Raw genomic sequence first — 25,784 nt, forward strand, 5'->3', positions numbered from 1 at the left:
GACATGTGTTTCCTAGCTCTGTCTGCTGACAGGGCCTAGAAGCAGTGACATCCCAGTAGCAATAAGCACACCCAGTACCCAGATCCTGGTTTCTAAACCAATGAAAGGAACCAGGGCCCCTTGGAGAACTGGCTGATTCTGGGGCTGGGCAGAAAGGTACAAGATGAGCCTAGACCACCTTCTTGTAGTGCCAGAAAACAAGGAGGTGCTCAGAACACAGAAGGATGAGGGCATGTGAAAAGGACACAGGAGCCAATCTGAAACGACTCCCAGTGGCCAAAGCTAGAATAACCTGAGCAACAAAACAACCAGCATAGTATTGGATTATGCTCCCCTTTGGAGGTGGAGCTTAATCACTCTCCACTTGAGTACGGGCTGGACTTAGCGGCTCCCTTAGCGTAAACAGAGCATGGAAATGGAAGACTAGTGACTTGACAGTGGAGAACTGGGCAGACATGGCCTTCACCAAGTGATCCCGTCATGCTGTGATCACATACTCTCTGATACGATGCGACGCGAAGGGCACTTCACTTCTGTGGTATTCTTCCCCAAACCCCTTAAGCTCAGTCTCATCACGAGAAAAAAAAACCCAAACTGAGGGACATTCTACAAAATACTTAACCAGTACTCCTCAAAATGTCAAGGTCCTGAAAAATAAGGACAGACTGGGAGACTGTCAGAGACCAGAGGAGACTGAGGATGACCAAATGACTAAGCGTGAATAAAGTGTGTGGGGCTAACGGTCCATACTACGGTTTTTGTATGTTAAGACAAAAAAACTGCTTAAATCTTTAAAAGATGTTTGTACGCCATATTTCAGCAGATCCTTAGTAATGATCCCACTGTAGGTTCACAAACATTTCCCCCTATTCTTCAGTTGAGCATTGGTCCCTATACCAGGTCAGGCTTAGGCTGTTTCCACACTTGCCCCTGTGGGATCCCCTGAGAGGAGCCGATTTTTTCTTTAGTAAAGTATTCCCACCTCCCTAAAGCATCACAGTATTAAATGACAGGACCCAGCACAGGTGTGTCATGGTGACCCACACATGTTGGGATCCCCCTGCCTATTAGTATTAGTTCCACAACTCTGTCTAGTTTCTGATACTTCCCATATCGACGACTCATCTTTGGCCCTATTTCTTTCTTGTGTACAGGACTGCCAACCTCTAACAAGATCTGTAGCCCACTGGATCCTTCCCATGGCTGATCCTCCAACCTGGGCTCTTTCGTGCATCCTGTGAGGGGCTATATTGAAGGACGGCTGGTGGCTGCTGAGGATCAGTGAAGATCAACGATCACGACCCAGAAATAGGTCTTATTGAAAAACTGCACACATTATTATAATTAAATATATTTAGATCCTCAAACCTTTAGGAAATGTAAAAAGAGTTATATAATAATAGACACAAACCATAACAATGCAAATAAGAACATTACGGGCTGCTGTAATGGTCCATGGTCAGCATCCCTGTGAGGTAGGTGTTCTTCTCCTCATTTTATAGTGAGGAGATTCGGGCTCAAGGGGGTTAAGTAATTTCCCACAATCACACAAACATAAGTGGCAGCATCCAATTTCTGGTCTATCTGACCGAAAAGCCCAAAGCTCATTCTCATTATGCTATGCCTCCTCCTTTAAGTTCAAAAACTCACAGTTCTAGATTTTTTACCTCATGATACTAATCAGGAACAATTGTAAATATTCACAGTTTCTCCCTCTTCATTCTGTTTCCAAAGGAAAATATACATTTCGTGATCTATTTATCCAAACATTAATTTCTCATCTGAAGCATCTGCTCAGGGTGACTAAGCACACTGCCTCAGGCATTATCCATCAGACACTCCCTGCCAGCCAGTTCGCTGCTTCAGTTCTGACACCCAGTCAAGGTTGCCGTCTTCTTCCTCAAAGTCCCTGTGAAAACACAATTTGGATATAAGCCTCCGTATTAGGGGCACATCAAGTATTTGTTGATGGGTTCAAAGCAGAAGGCCAACATAACAACATTTACATTATTGAAAAATGAGCTCCATAAAGCATTTGAACAAAGAAAAACCTGTTACCTCTTCCAAAAGATCACTTCCTTCACTGTTTCTACAAGTTTTTCAATATAAAATCTAGTATATTCAAAAATAATATGTCCAAGCTGAAAGACTATAAATATGTGGCTCAGTAAGGAATTCTGTGATAATACTGTAACACATTACCCACCCAAGACAAAAGATCAAGATATAAATATTCATTTATGATGTAAAGTAATATAACCAGCTCCTAGTAAACCAGAAATTAAGGTATAATTTAAATCACACACACACACACACACACACACACACACACAGACCCCAACCAAAGCTTTCTAGGTATATCACAACGTACGTGTCCTCCTCATCCAGCGTAGGTTCAAGTCTCTCTGGATCCAAAATGACAGAATCATGACCTCCATCGACATCATCTGATGCTTCTGTTTCTTCAGACAGGGGACCTTTCAAGAATCCCTGTGAACCTTCAGAGGAACAGTAACAGAAATTATACCAATTTAAACAGTATTTACTTATTTCATGCACGTTGGACTAAAATCTTTCAAAAGCTTGCTGTCTAATTGAGGACAATGCCATGTTCTAGATTTCTTTTGTAGTGCCTCCCCATATCACCCAGCAGGATTTCTGGCATGAAACAGGCCCAGTAAGCATCAGTATGTATATTAAATTTTAAAATAATACCTTCTTCAAAAGAAAAAATTCAGAAAACTACAATTAAAACCCCCAACTATAAGAATCTATATTAAAGCATTAAAAGTTATCTTCGAATAGTCAGACTACAGTCAATTTTTTTTGCCTTTGAGCGTCTCCTGTTCCCAGGTTTTCCCAATGGAGGAGAATAAAATTAGGAAATTAAAGAAAGACTACATGCAGGCTTTTAAAAAATTTTGCAGATGGTAATTATTTTTGGATGTTTGCTTACGAAACAATAACCTAACAATGTGGACTAAATCTTTATAAAAAGCCTTTCAAAACAGAGTTAGGATATATTTTTTAAACAGTGACTTTTATGAAATGACAAAACCTCATCATTGGACCAGAAACGAAATCCAGGACCTACAATTGCTGGAGCAAAATTCACAACCATTAGCCTTCCTCAAACCTTCCTCCTGCAAACCACCTGTCCTGGGGGCACCTAGAAGAGGCTGCACACAGCTCTATCAGAACACGTGGTCCACAGCTAAAACTCGCTACCTGTGTGCTGGTCTCCCAGATGAAAAACTCCTTCAGGGAAGAAATTGTGCTTTATTCTTTTTCTTTTTTTATCTTAACCTAGCATATATTAGGCGCTCAATAAATTCTGACCAAATAAACAAATACAGCTACATCTGTTACAATAAATACAGCCGAGACCTACCATCCCATTATATGCTCTACCTGCTATAATTTATCTTAGATCTGAACCTAATAAGATGGCTTTAGTAACTAACTGAATTATCAAAATTATACACACATGTACACGCACACAAACACACAGACTCTTAATGTAGTCCTTCGGCCTCGATTCCTAAGGATAGTATTATAAACAGTTACTTTGTACAATTTTAGTGAAAATGTCTGCAGAAACAATTAAAAAAATCAAATCCTAATTGTTCATCTGTTTTGAGCTCTTTTCAATAAAAGAGAATTCAAGTATATGCAGAAGAAATCCTGAAGTTTGTCTAAGTATATGACAAGTCTGAGCTGTAAAGTCACTGAAGCAATGGTGTATTTGATGGTAAAAAAGGGCTCCTCTTCAGTCACATGATCATTAAAATAAGCAAACAAACGAGCAAACAGAAGTAATGAAGTGATATGGGAAATTTTAATTACAGCTTAAAACTGGCTAGAAAAGATTCAAGAAAACCTAAAAATATAATGCTATGAATTATTTTATAACTTTAAAATCGAAGAGTTTCTGGGAGGGAGGAATGGAGAGTTGTTATTTAACAGGTACAGAGTGTCAGATTTGGAAGATGGGAAAAGTTCTGGAGATGGATGGTGGTGATGGCTGTACAAGGTGAATGTAGTTAATGCCCCTGAAGTGGACACTTAAAAATGGTTAAAATGGTAAATTTTATGTTATATATCTTTTACCACAATTTTTTAAAAATCAAAGCATTTCCACAGTTATGTAATAGACCAAAATCACCTGGTCTATAGATCGTGTATGTCTGAAACGCCAAGCACAGATCAGCATTCTTAAGGATGTTCAGCAAGGTTTCTGGAGTCTCTTTGAGCCACTGCTTACGGGTACTATTTTCACTGTACTTTATTGCAGACCCACCTAGTTGTGAAAAGATGAAAATTAGTGCCAAATAAAAAAGATTTTCAGCAGCTATCTTCCAGATCATATTTCAAAGTTAGCTGTATTTACTCTCTAATAAAATCTATTCCATTCCCCTGTATGAGCAACACTCTGATGTGGGACATCAAATATCTTTCAAAGTGACATTTAGGGGCCGGCCCAGTGATGCAGTGGTTAAGTTCACACGTTCCGCTTCAGCGGCCCAGGGTCCACCGGTTCGGATCCTGGGTGCGGACATGGCACCTCTTGTCAAGCCATGCTGTGGCAGACGTCCCATATATAAAGTAGAGGAGGATGGGCATGGATGTGCGTTCAGGGCCAGTCTTCTTCAGCAAAAAGAGGAGGATTGGCAGCAGATGTTAGTTCAGGGCTAATCTTGCTCAAAAAAAAAAAGTGACATTTTAAAAAAACCAAAAAAATCTCTAGCCCTTGAGACTATTAGAAAATGTTCTGCACTAAAATAATAAGACTCAATCTGACTACTAACCTTGATCGTCCTCAGCTGTTAAACTGGAAGTGAGTATGGATGCATTTTCCAATGCTGTCAGAGCTGAACTGGAGACATTTTTCTCCCACTGTCGCCTGAGAGGACTCGGTGAATTGGCTTTCCTCAAATGGACTGATTTATTATCTGATTTTAAAATGCAAAAAAACCATATTATTTTATTTATTCATCTCTGTTTATACATATTAAAGACAGCTGATAGTTGGTGAACAATACAGAATAATACAGAAGTATTTCTTTTGTCTTTCAAACTTAGATCTAAAAACAACATTCTTTTATGTCTAAGTAGTAAAGGAAATGAAAAAAAATCCAAATGAAAAGGTAAAACTAATCACTAAAGTGAAATTTAAGAACAATATGTATAAACTTACATATTACACAACATACAGGAACAAAGCCCTGAGAGGATTTAGATACACACTGTATGCCATGCTTTTTCTAGTGGACAGCACAACAAATACTATTTTTTCCAGAAGCTCTTATTAATAAACACTAGTCTTTTTTTATGGGTAAATAAAATATTCCTGTACCATTAAATTGGATAAGCAAACGAAAATCTGCCTAGGCACTTGCTCACAACACCTACCACCTAGCCAGGTGAAGACTGGCCTCCCTTTTGCACTCCCCCAGTCCCCTCTTGCACAGAGAGCAGAACGTGAATAACCTACCTTTCCCTTCTCTGTTTACTCTCCTCTGTGCACTTTCAACCAAATTTTGATTAACGCTTTCTAAATCAGCGTGGCTATACTTTCCACCTTGTTCTTCCCCTTGCTTTAAAAGAGATTTAAAAACACAGATTAAACATGCTTGAATTGCTACAAAAAGGTAAACAAGTATGCTAAATCAGCTATTTTAATTTTAAATAAAGATTAATGAATTTAAAAACATTAATAACCATATAACCCCAGACATACATGTATAGCAATAGTCATATACATCATATATGCCTATGTATATTAAAAGCCACATACATACATATATGTATATTAGGTCATATACATTACTAGCCATTAAGATCAATCATTGCAACTATGAAGAGGATATATAAAAATGACAGGTATTTGAGAGGTCTTTTTAGAGGAAATGAATAATGAGAAATTTCAGTATGGGTTTGCTATATTGGGCTTTTCATGCTGGAAAGATCAAAATAAGACAGTTTATTAAGCTGCTATACCTGGTCAAAATGTTCCAACTTAATTATTTTTCCCAATTAACCTCTTGATTTCACAGAGTATAGTAACATGCTATCTAGTCTTTACTAAATCTGCATATATTTGGAGGAGGAATACATATCCAGGGCCTAGACAGTCTCCAGCACATAGGTTCTCAATGCTTTGTTGAGTGAATAAATAAACAGTAGGCTGCAGGTGGCACACTGTTTTCTTATTTCTATACAATGGCTCTCAAACCTCTCTCCCCACACTTCTAGGGGCCAAGATTTCAAAGGTCCTCCCACAAAGTCATCAGAATCTTGGAGGGGTGGTGGTGATGAGCAGTTTTTAAGAGCCCCCAGGCGATTCCAATCTTTCATCCCCACTGAGAGCCACCGCTCTCCAGCAGCCTCCACAGCACTCCTGGCCCCGCGCCACCCAGCTCTGCCTTCACACCCATCACACCTTGCTCGCCTGCCCAGGACCCTCTCCTATCTCAACTCTTCTGTTACCTGACTTACTTTCTAGGTCTTTCTCCATTCTGTTTACATATCACACTCACAACCTTCTAATTTTGCTGAAACACACTGACATTTCCACTACAGGTGGTATTAAAGTTGAAGTGGTGGCTGACTGGGGCAGGAGTCAGGATGGTCTGCAAAGGGCCACAAGGACACTTTATAGGGGGATGAGATTTCTCTATCTTGATTGTGGTGGTAGTTATATGACTATGAAATTACCAAAATTCATCAAACTGTATGCCTACAAATGGGTAAATTTTATTGCATGCAAATCAATAAAGCTGGGAAAAAGTAGATACTAACTTGCAAAGAAAAAAAGGCACATGGGCAGGACATACTCCATTTGTAACAACATAATGATGGGATGTTGTTATTTATTTACAACCTGAGATTCATTAAAAAATTTACAAGTTTCACTGCTAGTACATTCCATAAATAGAATATTTTGGTTTTGGTATAATATCTTTTCCTTTTTGAGCTAAAAAGTTGATTAAAATGTGGAAGAAAGAAAAAGTCATCAATCATCAATAGGACACAAGTTACTGGGGTGGGTGTGACAACAGTGGAAGTGGATCGGCTGTCACTATTCATGACTTTATTGCTGCTTTAGTGTAAAAGAGCTCCCAGCCACACAGGGCAAAACAGAATGAACAGGACCTTGAATGCCAGGCTGAAAAACGTCGACTTGATTCATGGGATAATGGGGAGGCAATAAAAGTTTTTGAGCATATCCTTCAAATACGATGGAGAAATAAAAACTTTCCCAGATAAACAAAAATTAAGGGAGTTCATTGCCACAAAACCTCCTCTTCAGGAAATCCTCAGGAAAACCCTCATTCCTGAAAAATCCAAAAAAAGGAAAGGGGCTACAAAACCAAGAGCAGAGGAGATAAGTAGAAGGACAACAACAGAGAGTAGCAGCTCTACATCAGAACAGATTAAACCATGGGACGAGAAACAAAGGAAACTGAAGAAAACCGGAAAACAAGACACAAAATGGGAGTGGTAGGCCCCCACGTCTCAATAATCACTCTAAATGTAAATGGATTGAACTCCCCAATCAAAAGACACAGAGTGGCAGGATGGATCAAAGAACAAGATCCAACAATATGCTGCCTCCAGGAAACACACCTCAGCCCCAAAGACAAACACAGACTCAGAGTGAAGGGATGGAGAACAATACTCCAAGCTAATAATGAACAAAAGAAAGCAGGTGTCGCTATACTAATATCAGACAAGGTAGATTTCAAAGCAAAACAGATAAAGAAAGATAAAGAGGGACAGTATATAATGATAAAAGGGACTCTCCACCAAGAAGACATAACACTTATAAATATTTACGCACCCAACACAGGAGCACCAAAATTTGTAAAGCAACTCTTAATAGAACTAAAAGAAGACATCAACAACAATACAATAATAGTAGGGGACCTCAACACACCATTAACACCAATGGACAGAACATCCAGACAGAAAATCAACAAGGAAATAATAGAATTAAATGAAAAATTAGACCAGATGGACTTAATAGATATATATAGAACACTTCATCCAAAAACAGCAGGTTACACATTCTTCTCAAGTGCACATGGAACATTCTCAAGGATTGACCATATTTTGGGAACCAAAGCAAACATCAATAAATACAAGAGAGTTGAAATAATATCAAGCATCTTTTCTGATCATAACGCTATTAAACTAGAAATCAACTACAAGAAAAAAGCAGAGAAAGGTGCAAAAATGTGGAGACTAAACAACACGCTTCTCAACAAACAATGGATCATTGAAGAAATTAAAGAAGAAATCAAATATTATCTGGAGACAAATGAAAATGAGAACACGACATACCAAATCATTTGGGATGCAGCAAAAGCAGTCCTAAGAGGGAAATTCATCGCAATACAGGCTCACCTCACTAAACAAGAAAAAGCTCACGTAAGCAACCTCAAACGACACCTAACAGAACTAGAAAAAGAACAAACAAAGCCCAGAGTCAGTAGAAGGAGGGAAATAATAAAAATAAGAGCAGAAATAAACGATATTGAAACAAAAAAGACAATAGAAAGGATCAATGAAACAAAGAGTTGGTTCTTCGAAAGAATTAACGAAATTGACAAACCCCTAGCCAGACTCACCAAGAAAAGAAGAGAGAAAGCGCAAATTAATAAAATCAGGAATGACAGAGGAGAAATCACAACAGATACCAATGAAATACAAGAGATCATAAGAGAATACTATGAAAAACTATATGCCAACAAATTGAACAACTTGGAAGAAATGGACAAATTCCTAGACTCCTACAATCTCCCCAAACTGAATCAGGAAGAAATGGAGAATCTGAATAGACCAATCACAAGTAAGGAAATAGAAACGGTAATCAAAAACCTCCCCAAAAACAAGAGTCCAGGACCAGACGGCTTCTCTGGAGAATTCTACCAAACATTCAAAGAAGACTTAATACCTATTCTCCTCAAACTGTTCCAGAAAATTGAGAAAGATGGAGAACTCCCTAACACATTCTATGAAGCCAACATCACTCTGATCCCCAAACCTGATAAGGACAACACAAAGAAGGAGAACTACAGGCCGATATCACTGATGAACATAGATGCAAAAATCCTCAACAAAATTTTGGCAAACCGATTACAGCAATACATCAAAAGGATTATACACCATGATCAAGTGGGATTTATACCAGGGACACAGGGATGGTTCAACATCCGCAAGTCAATCAACGTGATACACTACATCAACAAAATGAAAAACAAAAACCACATGATCATCTCAATAGACACAGAGAAAGCATTCGACAAGATCCAACACCCATTTATGATAAAAACCCTCAGTAAAATGGGTATAGAAGGAAAGTACCTCAACATAATAAAGGCCATATATGATAGACCCACAGCCAACATCATACTCAATGGACAAAAGCTGAAAGCCATCCCTCTGAGGACAGGAACAAGACAAGGGTGCCCACTTTCACCACTCCTATTCAACATAGTACTGGAGGTGCTGGCCAGAGCAATTCGGCAGGAAAAAAAAATAAAAGGAATCCAAATAGGTAACGAAGAAGTAAAACTCGCGTTGTTTGCAGACGACATGATCTTATACATAGAAAACCCCAAAGAATCCACAGAAAAACTATTAGAAATAATCAACAACTACAGCAAAGTAGCAGGGTATAAAATTAACGTGCATAAATCAGTAGCATTTCTATACACTAACAATAAACTAACAGAAAAAGAACTCAAGAACTCTATCCCATTCACAATCGCAACGAAAAGAATAAAATACCTTGGGATAAACTTAACCAAGGAAGTGAAGGATCTATACAATGAAAACTACAAGACTTTCTTGAAAGAAATAGGCGATGACATAAAGAGATGGAAAAACATTCCTTGCACATGGATTGGAAGAATAAACATAGTTAAAATGTCCATACTACCTAAAGCAATATACAGATTCAATGCTATCCCAATCAGAATCCCAAGAACATTCTTCACAGAAATTGAACAAATAATCCTAAAATTCATATGGGGGAACAAAAGACCACGAATTGCTAAAGCAATCTTGAGCAAGAAAAACAAAGCCGGCGGAATCACAATCCCCGATTTCAAAACATACTACAAAGCTACAGTGATCAAAACAGCATGGTACTGGTACAAAAACAGGTCCACAGATCAATGGAACAGAATTGAAAGCCCAGAGATAAAACCACACATCTATGGACAGCTAATCTTCGACAAAGGAGCAGAGGGCCTACAATGGAGAAAAGAAAGTCTCTTCAACAAATGGTGCTGGGAAAACTGGACAGCCACATGCAAAAGATTGAAAATCGACCATTCTTTTTCACCACACACCAAAATAAACTCAAAATGGATCAAAGACCTAAAGATTAGGCCTGAGACAATAAGTCTTTTGGAAGAGAATATAGGCAGTACACTCTTTGACATCAGTTTCAAAAGAATCTTTTCGGACACTGTAACTCCTCAGTTGAGGGAAACAATAGAAAGAATAAACAAATGGGACTTCATCAGACTAAAGAGCTTCTTCAAGGCAAGGGAAAACAGAATTGAAACAAAAAAACAGCTCACTAATTGGGAAAAAATATTTACAAGCCACTTATCTGACAAAGGGTTAATCTCCATAATATACAAAGAACTCACACTGCTTAACAACAAAAAAACAAACAACCCGATCAAAAAATGGGCAGAGGACATGAACAGACATTTCTCAAAAGAAGATATGAATATGGCCAATAGACACATGAAAAGATGTTCATCATCGCTAATCATCAGGGAAATGCAAATCAAAACTACACTAAGATATCACCTTACCCCCGTTAGATTGGCAAAAACATCCAAAACCAAGAACGACAAATGTTGGAGAGGTTGTGGAGAAAGAGGAACCCTCATACACTGTTGGTGGGAATGCAAATTGGTACAGCCACTATGGAAAACAGTATGGAGATTTCTCAAAAAGTTAAAAATAGAAATACCCTATGACCCAGCCATCCCATTACTGGGTATCTATCCTAAGAACCTGATATCAGATATCTCAAGAGTCCGTTGCACCCCTATGTTCATCGCAGCATTATTTACAATAGCCAAGACGTGGAACCAGCCTACATGCCCAGAAACTGATGATTGGATAAAGAAGATGTGGTATATATACACAATGGAATACTACTCAGCCATAAAAAAAGACGAAATTGGCCCATTCACAACAATGTGGATGGACCTCGAGGGCATTATGTTAAGCGAAATAAGTCAGTCAGAGAAAGACGAACTCTATATGACTCCACTCATAGGTGGAAATTAGTATATTGAGAAGGAGATCTGATCGGTGGTTACCAGGGAAAAGGGGGGGTGGGGGGAGGGTACGGAGGGGGAAGTGGTGTACCCACAACATGACTAACAAAAATGTACAACTGAAATTTCACAAGCTTGTAATCCATCATAACATTAATAAAAAAAAAAAAAAAAGTTTTTGAGCAGGAGACAGCCTGGTGGTGCAGCGGTTAAGTGTGCACGTGCCGCTTCGGCGGCCCGGGGTTCACTGGTTTGGATCCCAGGTGCAGACATGGCACCACTCATCAAGCCATGCTATGGCAGGCGTCCCACATATAAAGTAGAGGAAGATGGGCATGGATGTTAGCTCAGGGCCAGTCTTCCTCAGCAAAAAGAGGAGAATTGGCAGCAGATGTTAGCTCAGGGCTGATCTTTCTCAAAAAAAAAAAAAGTTTTTGAGCAGAAAAATGCCAAGATCAAAATAGTGATCTAAATATTATCTAGCCATAAAAAGGAAGGAAATTCTGATACAGGCTTTAACATGGATGAACCTTGAAATACTATGCTAAGTGAAAGAAGCCAGATACAAAAGGACAAATATTGTATGATTCCACTTATATAAAATATTTAGAATAGGCAAATTCATAGAGACAGAAGGCAGAATAGAGGTTATCAGGGGCTGGGGTGGGGGTTGGGGAGGAATGGGGAGTTATCGTTTAACAGGTATAGAGTTTCCGTTTGGGGTGATGAAAAAGTACTGAAAACAGATAGTGGTAATGGTTACACAATATGGTGAATGTAATTAACGCCACTGAAATGTATGCTTAAAAATGGCTAAAATGTTTATGTTATATATATACACACACCTAACATATTATATTATGTTATACATATAACATATACATACATGTTGTATATATAACATATATTTCGTATATATATATATTTTTTTTTACCACAATAAAAAAAGCCAAAAGCCAGACTAAAACAAGACTTTGATGACTGTAAGTTGGACAACATTCTCTCACATCTATATTGAAACCACTTGTCATTAATGATTAAAAATGGAAAACACAAAATAAATGGTCATCTAAAGTGGCTCAGCTGGCAGTGCAGGACGACAGCTACCTACCAATGACTTCATGTGGCAAGAGATGAAAAACTACTGGACTGGAGGGACCAGGCCACAGTCTCCAAGTACCCCACAGCACCCAATGGCACCCGGTACCCAGTGGATGGTTGTTTCATAAACTTAATTTTACAGCCCTTACCACTGTGCTTGCTTCATTTTCCAAAGGTATCCTGCTTCTGCTGGGGTCTGCTTAAAGAGAAAAGAGAAGGTAGAAAGAGGCAGCACCGATAGGCTCTTAATGTGATTCGCATAATGCTTGAAAGACAAATGAATTAAAGTCAAAGAACCAAAGTATTAGCCTGAATAGTGACGTCAAGCTTCACTCACCTAGAAATAGACCTCAGCTGTTACAAGAGGCTATTCCTGCTGTTTTATTCCTAACGTTAGCATCTGAAAGTTAAAGACAGCTCTATTCACTCATGCCAGCCCATTCAGGCACTAGGAGGTAAGACACTGCATACTCAGAAGGTCATTATTACTCGAGCACAAGCCGGCCACTGAGTCTGTGCTTTTCCTGACAGCTATTACAGCAGGTGGAATAGGTTTCCCTCACAGGAAGCGAGCTGCTCATTCCCTCACAAGGCACCAGCAGCAGTCGGGAGAACCGGCAACCAGAGCCTTTCGTAAGGATGGCTCCTGCCTGACTTTCCTCTGGCAGAGCCCTACAGTCCATGCTCCTCATTCATCAACAATTTAAAAAAATTGCTTTGAGCATCTATGATGACAGGCACTGAGGATACAACAGTGAGCAAATTAGACATGGTCCTGCCCTCACATAGCTTTCACTGTTCTGGCCTCGTTCTCCACAGACTAGATGGAGATGCCACCAGACACATGGTCCCAAAACGGTGGCACTTCTTCACTGATTTATTCCTCTCTTTTTTAAAAATTGTAAAACTACACTTTTCTAAACTATCTTGAAACTTTTCTTAGACTGTTTTTGTTGTTGTTGTCCAGTATTTTAAAACTAATTTCCCACTACCCTGGGATGTGAAAAGAAGCTAGAAAACAGTACCTAAAGTAAAATTAACACTAAAAAAACTTGCTGAAACAAAAGTAACTGGCTACCTCCTAAGTAATGGAGAAAAGGCTGAATTATAAGACCGAAGGGTGTACATCACTAGAACGGTTTATTTCCTTACAAAAACAACACTTAAAATTTAACTTTAAGAAAACAGTACAGGGGCCGGCCCCATGGCAGAGTGGTTAAATTCGCATGCTCCGCTTCGGCAGCCAAGGGTTTTGTCGGTTCCAGGGTCGAATCCTGAGAGCGGACATGGCACCGCTCATCAGGCCATGCTGAGGTGGCGTCCCACATGCCACAACTAGAAGTACCCACAACTAAAAATACACAACTAGGTACTGGGGGTCCTTGGGGAGAAAAAGGAAAAATAAAATCTTTAAAAAGAAAACACTACAGCTTTTGAAACGTTTCTTTTGTAGAATATAACACTAAGACAATGAGCAGCAAACAGTGGAGGTTTAGCAACATGTCCCAACAGTGGATGATCCACACTTCTTAACTCTTATGTCTTATTTTGTCCATGTCTACTATCTTTGTTGGATCTCTCCAGATGGAAGATCTGCGTCAATGACGACAGATGAAAAGGAACAAAAATAGCTTTGAAAAAACTAAGAGATGACAACTTCCAAAGAAACAATAAATTACATACAAAATTTGCTCAGGACAGACTCTAGACGTACGGAAATTTTGTGCAGCTATTATATAGACAGATCCCAACTTCTGAAAAGTCTCTGTTTTTAAAAATTTGTTTATAAGATGATTCTCCAGAAACGTGGGGATATAATTTCCTATAAGATTAACATTATATTTTCACGGTTAGATTCCTAGGCCAGCCCACAGAAGCCTTCTACCAGACCCAGCACAAACCAGAGTAAATATGGTACTAATAATGAAACAGAGAATAATCTTTATATCACTAAAATCTCCAAACTAGGCTTTTTTTTGATCCCTGGCAAACTAAATGTGATAAGATCCAGTATAGAATTATGTCTGGAGTAACAAAAACAAAATTTTGATTTGAGAAGTATCTCATAAAATCATCTCTAATAACTTGAAAATTATATTTTCCTTTCTTTAAAATTTGAGTTTAAATTACACTTTAAAAGAACACACAAAAAATAAGGTTTCCAAAATTCTTACCCTTTTTTCTTGGTGTACCATGCTTTGATTTTTTGGTTTCCTCTAATATCTGCTCACCATATTCTGTGATGATCTAAAAATTTTAAGTAGAGAATTTAAAGATGTGAAACACATCTTTCTTTAGACTTTGCCAAAATGTCATTTAATTATCAATATTCTTCGCCACAATATTTAAAGTTGAAAAGTAAAACGCCATTTAAAAAACATATGTAATTTAGACAGACAAATAGACATTTTTATGTGTGTCCAGGAAAAGATCTGGAAGGATATGCAAACTATACCTGTGATCAGACTTGGGGAACAGCATTGTGGAAGGGAGAAGAAGCAAGAGAAGTTCTAACACTCTATTTTTTGTATACACTTCTGCATTATTTGAATTTTTACAAGCATGTATAACATGTAATTGTGTTTAAAAGATAAACTGTTTTACCATACACTCGAAAACTGTTCACAGTCAATCCAACACGTCATACCTCTGGGGGTAAGCACTTCTGGACGAGCCGGGATAAAGTGCCTCTCGAGAGAAGTGTGGTGGCTGAAGGGCGATGTGAGGGGTTCCTCTTAAACATCTGTTTGACGAGATGCTGAAGCTCATAGGAATAATGAGACGGCAGGGGGCTCATGGACCCCTGACATATTTTGAGGATAAGACTTTTCCAACTATTTGCCTGAAACTAAAAAGTAAAATTGAACTGTAAAAGGAGATACAAGAAAATGGAAATAAGAAAATACCAGCTGAACTGAATTGATATGAATGATTTTAATTTTATAAATGGATCTGCTGCCTGGTCATTTTTCTTCCTAGAGGTGTCCTTCAGATACTATTGTAAAATCAGGAGAAAGGTAAACATAAAGAGTGAAATGCTTCCCCATCTAGAGAGTCTCACATGAATGTCTGCTTTGGGTACTTTATAAGTCACAGTCAAGGGTTTTGCAGATATACATTTTTAATATATTCTAAAAATCAAAGTAATACATACATATGACTTTTCAAAAACTCAAATGATATTAACAGGTTTATAATAAGTGTAGCATTCCTTTGCTTCACTTCTCCCCAGAAATCCTTCTCCCTGGCAATAGGCACTTCAGACATTTCCACTTTTGAACTCCTACTGCAAAATCCTTTTTACCTTTCATTTCATCAAAGTAGTTATTAAAATTTGACAAGTAATAGAGTGGGATACAAAATGACATACCAGAATACATTTAAAACGTTTTCACTGTATAATAAACACACTGGAATTAACATTAGATGTCAGCCCTGGTAATACTTCTGTAAGAACATGTTGGCATTCTGCCTTGGAAGTGCATTACCCTATTAATCAAATAAACAAGTGAAGATATGAGGAAAGAAAAACCAATATATAACAAAGGAAAAAATTCAGGTAATGAAAAATAAGATTGAATCTGCTTTGCCTCAGGCTTTTTAACCATTATACCGAGTTTCTGCATTTCCTGAAGGTTTGAGAACTACTTTGTCCTTAAAGCAGACAAGAGACAACAGACTGTGTGCCAAATATTTAGGGCACTATACTCCTCAATACTTACTCTGACTAGAAAGAATAAGAACACGTATACGTAAGTTTTCAAAAAAGATAAAACAGGGAAATGAAGAATATAATCATAAATATTAGAATTTTAAAAATAATTTTATTTACATCAACAGTGGGTTCTCCACATGGGCTACACGTTAGAAACACCTGTTTTAAAAACACTAACGCCCAGGACACCCTCAGAGATTTTAATTCAATTATAGTCTGGCGTGGTCCTAGGCATCAGCATTTTTTAAAGTTTCCCAAGTTGGTCTAATTACACAGTTGGCATTACAGGCCACTTACATTTAAGGAAGACCTGTCATTAACAGCGCATGCCTTCAGCCTGAGTTACCTTCATCTAGCGGTGGTGAAGGATTTTTCTCAAGCATCACTCTCATGAGCTCCACATGTTCTCAAGAACACCTGTAAAAGTGCTTGCTAGAACCAAGTTTCAACTCATGCCCAAAAAACAGAATTTATTTCTATGCAAAGCTAAGACCTAGTAGGAATCAGTGCTATGACTGTTAGTTCTGTGTAACAAACAACTACTGAGCAAGCAGGGCAAGCTATTTAACTTCTTTTTTGTTAAATTATTTCTTAAAAAGCCTTAAAAAATACATAACGGCAAAGTCTATTTTTTCATGATATTTCAGGTAGAGAAGAAACTCACATGATAAATGAAATCTAACTACAAAAAGATAAGTATAACAATGGTGCAGCTACTCTGGAAAACAGTTTGGCAGTCCCTTAAAAAGCTAAACACACAATTACCATCTGACCCAGCAATTCCACTCCTAGGTATATACTCAAAAAAAAAGGAAAACAGGGATTCTAACAGATACTTGTACATCAGTGTTCACAGCAACATTATTCACAACAGCCAAAAGGTGGAAACAACCCAAATGTCCATCAACAGGTGAATGGATAAACAAAACATGGTATAAACATACAATGGAATATTATTCGCTCATATAAAGGAATGAAATTTTGACACATGCTACAACATGGACAAACTTTGAAAATATTAAGCCATGTGAAATAAGCCAGACACAAAACAAAAATCTGTATAAATGAACTCCACTTACATGAAATATCTAGAATATGTAAATTCATAGAGAGAGAAAGTGGATCAGAGGTTACCAGGAGCTGGGGGGAGAGAAGGATGGGAAGTTATTGAATAATGGGTACAGAGTTTCTGTTTGGGGTGACTGAAAAGTTTTGCAAATAGATAGCAGAGATGGTTGCACAATATTGTAAAGCAATTAATGCCACTGAATTGTACACTTAAAAATGGTTAAAATGGCAGACTTCATGTTTTATGTATTTTACCCTAATTTAAAAAATTAAGAATAGCAAAAAGGAGGGAGAGAGGGAGAGAAGGAAGGGAAGGGAGAGACAGAAGGAAGGAAGAAAGGAAGGCAGGCAAGCTAAATACAGAACTACAAAAACTAAATAATGGAAATTCCTATTAGCATATGCTACAAAAGTGGCTCAAGGCAAAGATGATAGCAATGGACACAAACGAAAACTTTTATAAAGAATTCTTCCTAGGGAAGCAAACTGCCAAATGGAATTTGGCACATTAAGACTTAACTAGATATGACAAGAGGCTCTTCTTCTGTTTTGCATGCCATACTTACTGGATGCTTAAGAGTACAGAGTTCATACAGAATGCATCCCAAGGACCAGATGTCACTGGAAGCATAAAGAAGCAAGGTAACGACAAGTGGGTTGAGTTATCATATGAAAATATATGTATTTTATAATACAAAACAAAGAAAAATTAGTTTTAATAAGAATAGACATTACAAGTAATTCCTAGTTATTAAAACATATGGCAATTTTGGTCCAACACTTAAGATACTTACTGACAGTAATGCTCACAATAAAACTCTCTGCTCCCCACCCCCCACCTCTCCAAATCAGGGTGGTTGAGGTATCGCTTCACTGGTATTTGGTACAAGAGGGAATCTTAGTGGACTCGGATGATCATAGTTGGAAGAAGGACTTTAGAAGTCATTCAGCGCAACTTTCGTCCAGACCATCTGTGCACCACACCGGGCCCTGGATCACACCTCCTGTGGGAAGCTCTTGGATCACACCTCACCTCGGGCAGTCTGTGTCCCTGTTGGATGGCTCTAAGGGAAGTCTGCTTCCTTATTACAAGCACAAACGTGTCTTCTTGGAACTCTCTCCACCCACTGTGTTAGCTCTACATCCCAAAACAAAGAGAACAACACTACCCATTCTTCCACAAAACAGTTCTTCAAAAATCCGAAAAGAATGCTACAGTTCATCCTATATGCCTGTCCTTCTTCATGTTAAGCACCCCCATCATTCTCACCACCTAGTTGTCATCCTCCAGACTTTTTCTAGATAATATTCTTTTTATTTTAACTAATGGTCTCTATAAACTGTCTCCCCCAACTTTTAATTTTTTAAAGTTTGGAACCTACAAAAAAGTTGTAAATGCCCACATGCTCCTTCCTAGGGTCCCCAGTTGTTAACATTTGCCTTGTTTTGGGGCTGTTTCCCTCTTCCACATATATCTGAACCTCTTGAAATAAAGGGTGCAGACATCAAACACTTCACCCCCAAACATGTCAGCACATGTCTCCTAAGAGCAAGATAAACACAATACCTCTCCCTCATAAACACAATACCATTATCACACATAGGGTTAAAGAAATTTAACCGTAATTCAGTAATATTATCCAATATTTTGTCCAAACTGAAATCTCCCCAATTGTCCCAGTAAGTCCCTTTACAGCTGTTGTGTCCCCAATTCAGTCAATTTTACTCTTACAAGAACTATTTAGCATGTATCATACCCTTTTCAGAAAGCAACATGGCAGAAGGTAACAAGAGCCTGTAAGTCTTTCTACTTCTAGGAATTCACGCCAAGAATGTGATACAAAACAATGACATATTTATCCACCAAAGGTATATGAGTCACAGCACTGTTCATGATACTGAAAAATGGAAACATAAGGCCAACAACAGAGGAATGATAAGTAAATTTCGGAAGAGACACCGAAGAGCCAAGAGAGCCATATTATGCAACCATTAACAGTATTTATGAAGAGTTTAAATATGGGGTGAAATGAACAGGATATCAAACAAAGTGAAAAAAGCAGGACACCAAGTTATATACAGAGTATATAAACTAGGTTTAGGGGGGAAAAAAATGAATGGATAGAAAAAAACACCAAAACATTATTAATAGTTGTGAAAAAGTGGGTGATTGCCATTTCCTTTCTTGTATATCTCTGTATCTCCAATCCTCCCCCACCCACCCACTCACAGGCACCCATCAACAGGCACGTATTACTTATATTCAGGAAAAAAATTATGTTTTAAATCATAAGGTCTTCATACTATCTTCTTGTAATCAATTAACCTATCAGTCAACTGTTTATTATCTAGTCCCATAAATGTTAAAGACATGATCCAGTGGTTCCCAAATTTTGCTGCACATTAGAATCACTCGGTGATTCTGGAAAATTACTGATGCTTGCTTCCCACCCCCAGACATTCTGATTTAATCGTTGGTTGCAACCCGCGCTTTGGGATTTTTAAAAGTAGGAGCAGCAAAGTTTGAGAACCAGTGATATAATTCATACTGACCTTAGAAATGACTAGCCTTTCTTTCAGCACTTACATTTAGCCCCTCTCAACTCAGATTAAAACAGTTGGAAAACTTTGACTTTCATCTACAAGCCTGGGAATTTAGACTCAACACTGCTTTCAGATATATATTTTTTAAAACCAAACTTCGCTTGACAAGCTATGATGTCTGTCACCAAACACTCATTCTTGCACCAAGTATGTCCATCACTTACCTTTTATTGTTATAAGGCATGTTTTCCCAAATTTCCGGGGGCACATAGTAAGGTGTTCCCACATATGTACAAGCAAATGCCATGGGACTAAAACCATAAAAAGGCAAAAAATGATCAGAGAGCATTCCTGAACAATGGATGTTCTGACGACTGTCACTACCAAAGAAGAGACATACATACCTAGAGAGAAGACGGGCAGATCCAAAATCTCCCAGTTTTACTCTTCCATTTTGGGTGAGGAAGATATTCTGCATTAAAAAAGAAGAGCTCAGATTATGTCTTCCATCATTCAAACATTAAGGCAGAGGTCTCCAGAGAAGCTGTCTTTCAAACCCTGCTGATGATGGACATTAAGGGTAGAAATGCTGACAGGTGAGCCCTGGGGTGGAACACAAAAAGACACGATACCCTCTTGAGAGCTACACGTTCCCCTACTTGGGAATTCAGGATGATTGCTTAGAAATCTAACAAGCCAACTTCAGATTGTATCATGAGACCCTGATGGACCAGCTGGGAACCTATGTCAGGGTAAGTCCACATGGCAGGCCCAGGCCTCAATTGTTTTCCATCTGAGAACATGTGGTAATCAGCCACAAAGAGAGCTTGGAACATATTAAGTTATACTACTAAAGAGATTTAATGACTTTTCTCAGGTAGTACCTTATTTGGCTAGTATAAATATTAGGTTCACAACTATTTCTAGATTAAATAAAAATATCCCAAAAGGAAATAGAATAACAGAGAAAAAAGACTGAATGAAATCATTCTGGTTTTCTTCTTAGGCCCAAAAATGTATTCCACTTACCTTGGATTTGATATCTCTGTGTAACACACGTTTCTTGTGAATGTGATTTACTCCAAGGCACATTTGTGTAAACCAATTAAGTATCTGCATGAAAAAAGCATGGAAATCTGCACAATGAAATAACTGGTCCATGCTAACCCAAAACTCCAAACAATCCTCTTTGGACTTTAGTTGACCGGAGTTTTACAAAATCTAAGTACAGAACTCCTAAAAATTACATAGGTCAACTAAGATTCAGAGTGGCCTAGAAAAATTCAGAAAAGCTGTGAATATGTTGCATCATCTTATGTATGATCCAAATAACAATTCATTTTAATAAAACTCCCACTATATTTTTCTTGTATTCAACCAAATAAAAGTATTTCTTAAATACAAACATAAAGGTAGTTCCCCCCTTAGAAAAGAATATGCCACAACTTTTTATAGTGTAATCATTATATCAGATTTTCATCTACTTTTTAAGAATATTTATATGCTAACATTAAAAGATTTCATTAAATTGTCAACAATCCTTTGAGGTTAGCATTTTCTGCTTACAAATCCCCAGTCAATAGTACCCAGGTGCCCAAGGGGCCTATAATTAAATGTCAAACTGATTTTTTTTCTTTTTTGCTATGGAGACTTATCTATTCGAAGCCAAGGTTGATCTCCTTCTATGGAACCCATATTTTTAACACAACTTCTAAGTAAAATATATTTATACCAATACACTTTCATAACATGTTATACTCTTAAATCAAACTAAGCCCCATTAAAGCAGTTTATTTAAATATTTTCCTCAGTCAATTCATTCCTATAATATTTAGTATGCAATTTTTCATTAAAAAGGCAGTAAGTACTAGACTTAAGGGAATATGCTAAACTTCAGAAGGAAAAAGATTGAGAATAGGTTTTCCCAAGAAACAGAAATGTAGGCCTCCTTCTTCTGATGATCCAGAAATACAAAATAAATCCATCTGCCTTCCAAAATTTCAATACGACAAAAATAAAAAATTTAAATATCCAGTACAAAATATGATGAGTAATATAATTTTGAAATTCTTCTAAATATGGAAGTTTTATTCCTTGATAGTATATAAACATATCTATTTCACTCCCTAAAAACATCTCAGGCAGCCACTTCCTGACAACATTAAGCAGTGGCCCAGATACAGAAATAAGTCATTTCTAGCTAGTGTGTCAGATGATCACAAATACCAAAGCTTTTATTTTAACTTACACAAATTTCATGAGAAAACTTGCTTTTAAACCTTGAGGGGAACTATGTAAGTCAGTCTCTTACCTTATCTTCAGGAAACAACCTTCCTTTCTGATGTTTAATCTTTTGCATTAGGTCCCCTCCATCACAATATTCCATCACAATATACAGGTGTCCTTCAGCTAAAACAAATGTAAGGCTGTTTAGGAAAGCTGTAGTGGCCATAAATCAAATTCAGAAATGCATGTATTTTGGGGAATTCATATTTACCTTCAAATGATTCTTTGAAGGTAACAATGTTGGGGTGCTTCATTTTGGCTAACAGAACAGCCTCCTTCCTAGAATTCTGTGTCCCAGAGAAAGACTAGAAAAAGATTTAAAATAAGCATAAATGTAATACTTCATTTTAAAACAGATAGCTTTACAGTATTATAGTATGGTTTTTATGATACTTCAATGCTAGATGAAGTTTTGTAGCACTGCACTTTGACCCAACTTAAGTTTATCAAACTCCAAGAGAAAATGTGGTCATTTTTCAGCTATAGCTATATTTTGCATGCTTAAGCTGATCCCTTATACCTTTACAAGTATAGAACGTCAACTATTTCAAACAGCAGCCTAAAATAACCTGACTTGGAGAGCCAGTATGCAATTAATAATATTGTATCCTTAAAGAAAAACGAGGGATTTCACATTTTTACTGTCTGCATCACTTTATCAGTCCAATGGCCCAGCTAAGAAAGAAAAGACTGGTGTACTACTGCAGCAAGGATGGACAAATGATTTACAAAGTGAGTTTCCAAAACTGTTTATCCCCTAACTCACTCTATGAGGATGAAATCCTGAATGACTTATCTTACAGCTAAGAAACTGCTATTGATTATGTACCAACACAAGGGTTCTCAACCAGCAGCATCAGCACCAACTGGGAATTTATTAAAAATGCAAATTCCCAGGCCTGCCCAGACCTACTCAACCAGAAACTCAGGGGTGAGGCTCAGCAGCTGATTCTGATGCCCACCTGAGAATGAGTTAATGAGGTAAAAAATGCAGTGGGAAAAAAATACTTAGCACTCTGAGAATTTTATTAAAATGTATTTTTAAAAAATTGATGAAAACAGTACCAAGCAGCCTCCATGGCATGGATTCTTCTATATGACAACTATGATACCCAATGATAAATAGTGATAAGTCAGCACCTTCCTTATCTTATAGGAAATAAAACCTATAAAGTGATCCACAGAATAGGTTCCCCGATACCAAAGGTTAGCATTTTACGTCTTTGCTCTTCATTGTATTATATTCCTTTTTCATTAATATCACACCTGCATTGCTTTTGGCAAAGACACCCTATACCCTTAGGTGTACAAAATTGGAAATTATTACAAATTATCTACTTTGAAATCAAATAAACAGCAATTACCACCTAAACTTTGACTACTTTTCTCTTTTTCTTAATTACAATATCCTAAAAGCCATATGAAATACGTCAAGACCTTGTAAAGCTAATGAATAAACCGATTACATCTTTTGCACAAAGGAGCAATCCATGTAAAATCTCAGGAACTTATTTTCCTATGCAAATTGCACGTGCACTTTCAACCTGAGCTAACTGCTTTGGCAGTGACCTTGGGAAGCCGTATTTCCTTCATGGCAAACATCCGATTACTGTTTTCCTGCTGAATCAAAAGGGCTCTGCCGAAGGAGCCCTCCCCGATCACTCTCAGGACTGCGTAGCCATCCATGCTGGAGCACCCACACGGCCCGGCTCCACTCACGGGGTCACCGCGGGCTCTCCCAAACTATATTCAAAAACAGGAACATTTGAGAATTACATTTATTTTCAAAAGGCAGAAATAATTCAAAGTAGCTCTGATCACCACGATAGGACACCAAAATTGCTTTAGACACTAAGCACTGAGCACCTGCCCCAGGTTTTATAATCCTGAACAAATCTCTCATGGGCCTTCCATCATGGATGCCCCAAAGCAAATGGGACCGCAGACCTCAACAAAGATAGGGTGAGGAGTCTTACAGAAAGAGCTATGCTGGCATACAGCAGAAATATCCAGGAGAGTTAGGAAAATCTGGGAATATTTAAGCTGAAGCCTGAAGGATGAAGGGAGGCTGGCGAGACAAAGAGGAGGGAAAAGAGTGATCAAGGCAGAGGGAATCACATGTTTAAGAGCAAAAGAGATTGCGTTCAGTTTAAGGAATTGAAAGAGGACTGCAGCAGGCTGGTAAGGCAGACAGGGCCCTATCTGAAGGCCTTTTTAAGTCAAGTTTAGGTTGCTATATTTTATCCTTGGGGTAACTAATGGGCTGTCTCTGAAGGGTTTTAACCAAGAGAGCAATGCAATTATATTTGCATATTAGAAGAGTCATTCACTCTGGCTGCATAGTGAACGGATGGAACAAGGGAGGGGGCAGGAGGGCCAGAGCCTCTGCAATAGAAAAGACAGGGAAATGATGATGGAATGGAATAAGGTAGTGGCAACAGGGATGAAGAAAATGGGAAGGAGATATGTAGAAAGAATTGGCAAGATTTTTGGTGACAGATTTATGGGAGACAAGTAGGGAGAAGGGGGTGTGGTAATCTCCCAGGGTTCTGGCATAAACTGGGTGAATGGTGATACCATTCCCTGAGAGAAAGAAAAGGCACCACAATGCTTGTGTGCATGGTTTTCTGTTTCTTTTATTTTTATGGTGGCAGGAACGTGGGGAAAGGAAGGGAGAAGGTAGACGCGTTCCTTTTGGGATGCATCCACTTGGAGGTGTCCGGGACTAAGAATAAATGTTTAACAGTCTTTGAATTTCGATCTCCTTTCTACACTTCCAGGATGAAGCAGCTAGTTGGACTGCTTAATACATAAAAGACAATGAAGAGAAAGGTCCTAATACTTTGCCTGGTACACAGGAGGCCCTGAATAAACAGTAGCTATTATTATGCATTATCAAAACTTTAGAAAGGTGATAGATTTTTTCACTACAGGAGGAAAAAAAAAAGCACTGGAGTGAATTTACTTGATTTTCAGAAAGCTTACTTGTAGCGTTCTATTTTTTAAAGATCACACCACAAAGAATTATGAGGCACAGAGGGCATGGCAGGTAAAGCAAAAATCACACACACAAAAACCTATAGTATAGCGACCTGCAAAACTTCGTTGGTATTCTTGTTTATCATAGAATGACCAAGCAACTCTAGAAATAATTTCTCCATATAACCAAATCAGATGCTTTGTCTTCAAAAACAATTCTTTTCAAGAACAGTTTTTTCACTATATTTAGGGACCTGAACGAAAAAAATTCTTGGCCACTATTCTGACTGACTCCCGGTATTACACGATTTAACAAGGAGGCCAGGTTTTTCCACATTTCTAATCTTTTTTTTCTTCAGAGTCTTTACTCTATGTAATGGACAGTAACTGATAAACAAGAGCAACCACTGACTTTTCTTAGCTGAAAACCACATTTGGTCTTTTCTCCCCACATTTGCCTCTGTTACGGTTACACGCATAAGATCATTAAAAGACCTGTATATACTCTGAATGTGGCCAAAGTGTCCCTTCGTATGTCTATAGCAATCAAAAACTAACAACGTGATTTGCAAAAGCCGAGAAGCGCCACCACCGGCGAAATACAGGCTAAGTTCAGAAGGTGCGCGCGGTGCCGGCATCGGGCAGGAGCCCAGGCCCCGACTGGCGACCGGCGTTGCACCTGTGCCCCGAGCCCCTGGGCTGGGGGAAGGCTGCGGGCGTGCGGGCGAGCAGCCTGGGGCTGTGGGAGGGCTGCGGGCGCGCGGGGAACGGCCCGGGGC

The 25,784-nt window shown here is 38.3% G+C and overlaps 1 protein-coding gene across 3 annotated transcripts in view; it reads right to left on the bottom strand.

Moving 5' to 3' along the window:
- Positions 1-1,333: 1,333 nt before the first annotated feature.
- The window catches only part of NEK3 (NIMA related kinase 3), a 25,208-nt gene continuing 757 nt past the window's right edge, over positions 1,334-25,784 (bottom strand). Inside the window, exons 2-16 of one of the 3 annotated variants that reach the window (XM_046664968.1) lie at positions 23,596-23,769; positions 22,238-22,331; positions 22,052-22,149; positions 20,770-20,853; positions 20,145-20,212; positions 19,965-20,051; positions 17,763-17,817; positions 15,061-15,261; positions 14,588-14,660; positions 12,563-12,612; positions 5,495-5,597; positions 4,809-4,952; positions 4,166-4,300; positions 2,372-2,498; positions 1,334-1,909 (exon numbers count right to left, since the gene is read on the bottom strand). In XM_046664968.1, the coding sequence (XP_046520924.1) occupies positions 1,825-1,909; positions 2,372-2,498; positions 4,166-4,300; positions 4,809-4,952; positions 5,495-5,597; positions 12,563-12,612; positions 14,588-14,660; positions 15,061-15,261; positions 17,763-17,817; positions 19,965-20,051; positions 20,145-20,212; positions 20,770-20,853; positions 22,052-22,149; positions 22,238-22,331; positions 23,596-23,712 (1,521 nt within the window). In that variant the 5' untranslated portion in view covers positions 23,713-23,769 and the 3' untranslated portion in view covers positions 1,334-1,824. Of the gene's footprint in view, positions 1,910-2,371; positions 2,499-4,165; positions 4,301-4,808; positions 4,953-5,494; positions 5,598-12,562; positions 12,613-14,587; positions 14,661-15,060; positions 15,262-17,762; positions 17,818-19,964; positions 20,052-20,144; positions 20,213-20,769; positions 20,854-22,051; positions 22,150-22,237; positions 22,332-23,570; positions 25,667-25,784 lie in introns of those variants that run through there. The other 2 variants (XM_046664969.1, XM_046664970.1) reach the window with 2 other exon arrangements.

This window comes from Equus quagga, chromosome 6 (assembly GCF_021613505.1).
Source record: "Equus quagga isolate Etosha38 chromosome 6, UCLA_HA_Equagga_1.0, whole genome shotgun sequence".
Classification (NCBI taxonomy): Eukaryota; Metazoa; Chordata; class Mammalia; order Perissodactyla; family Equidae; genus Equus; species Equus quagga.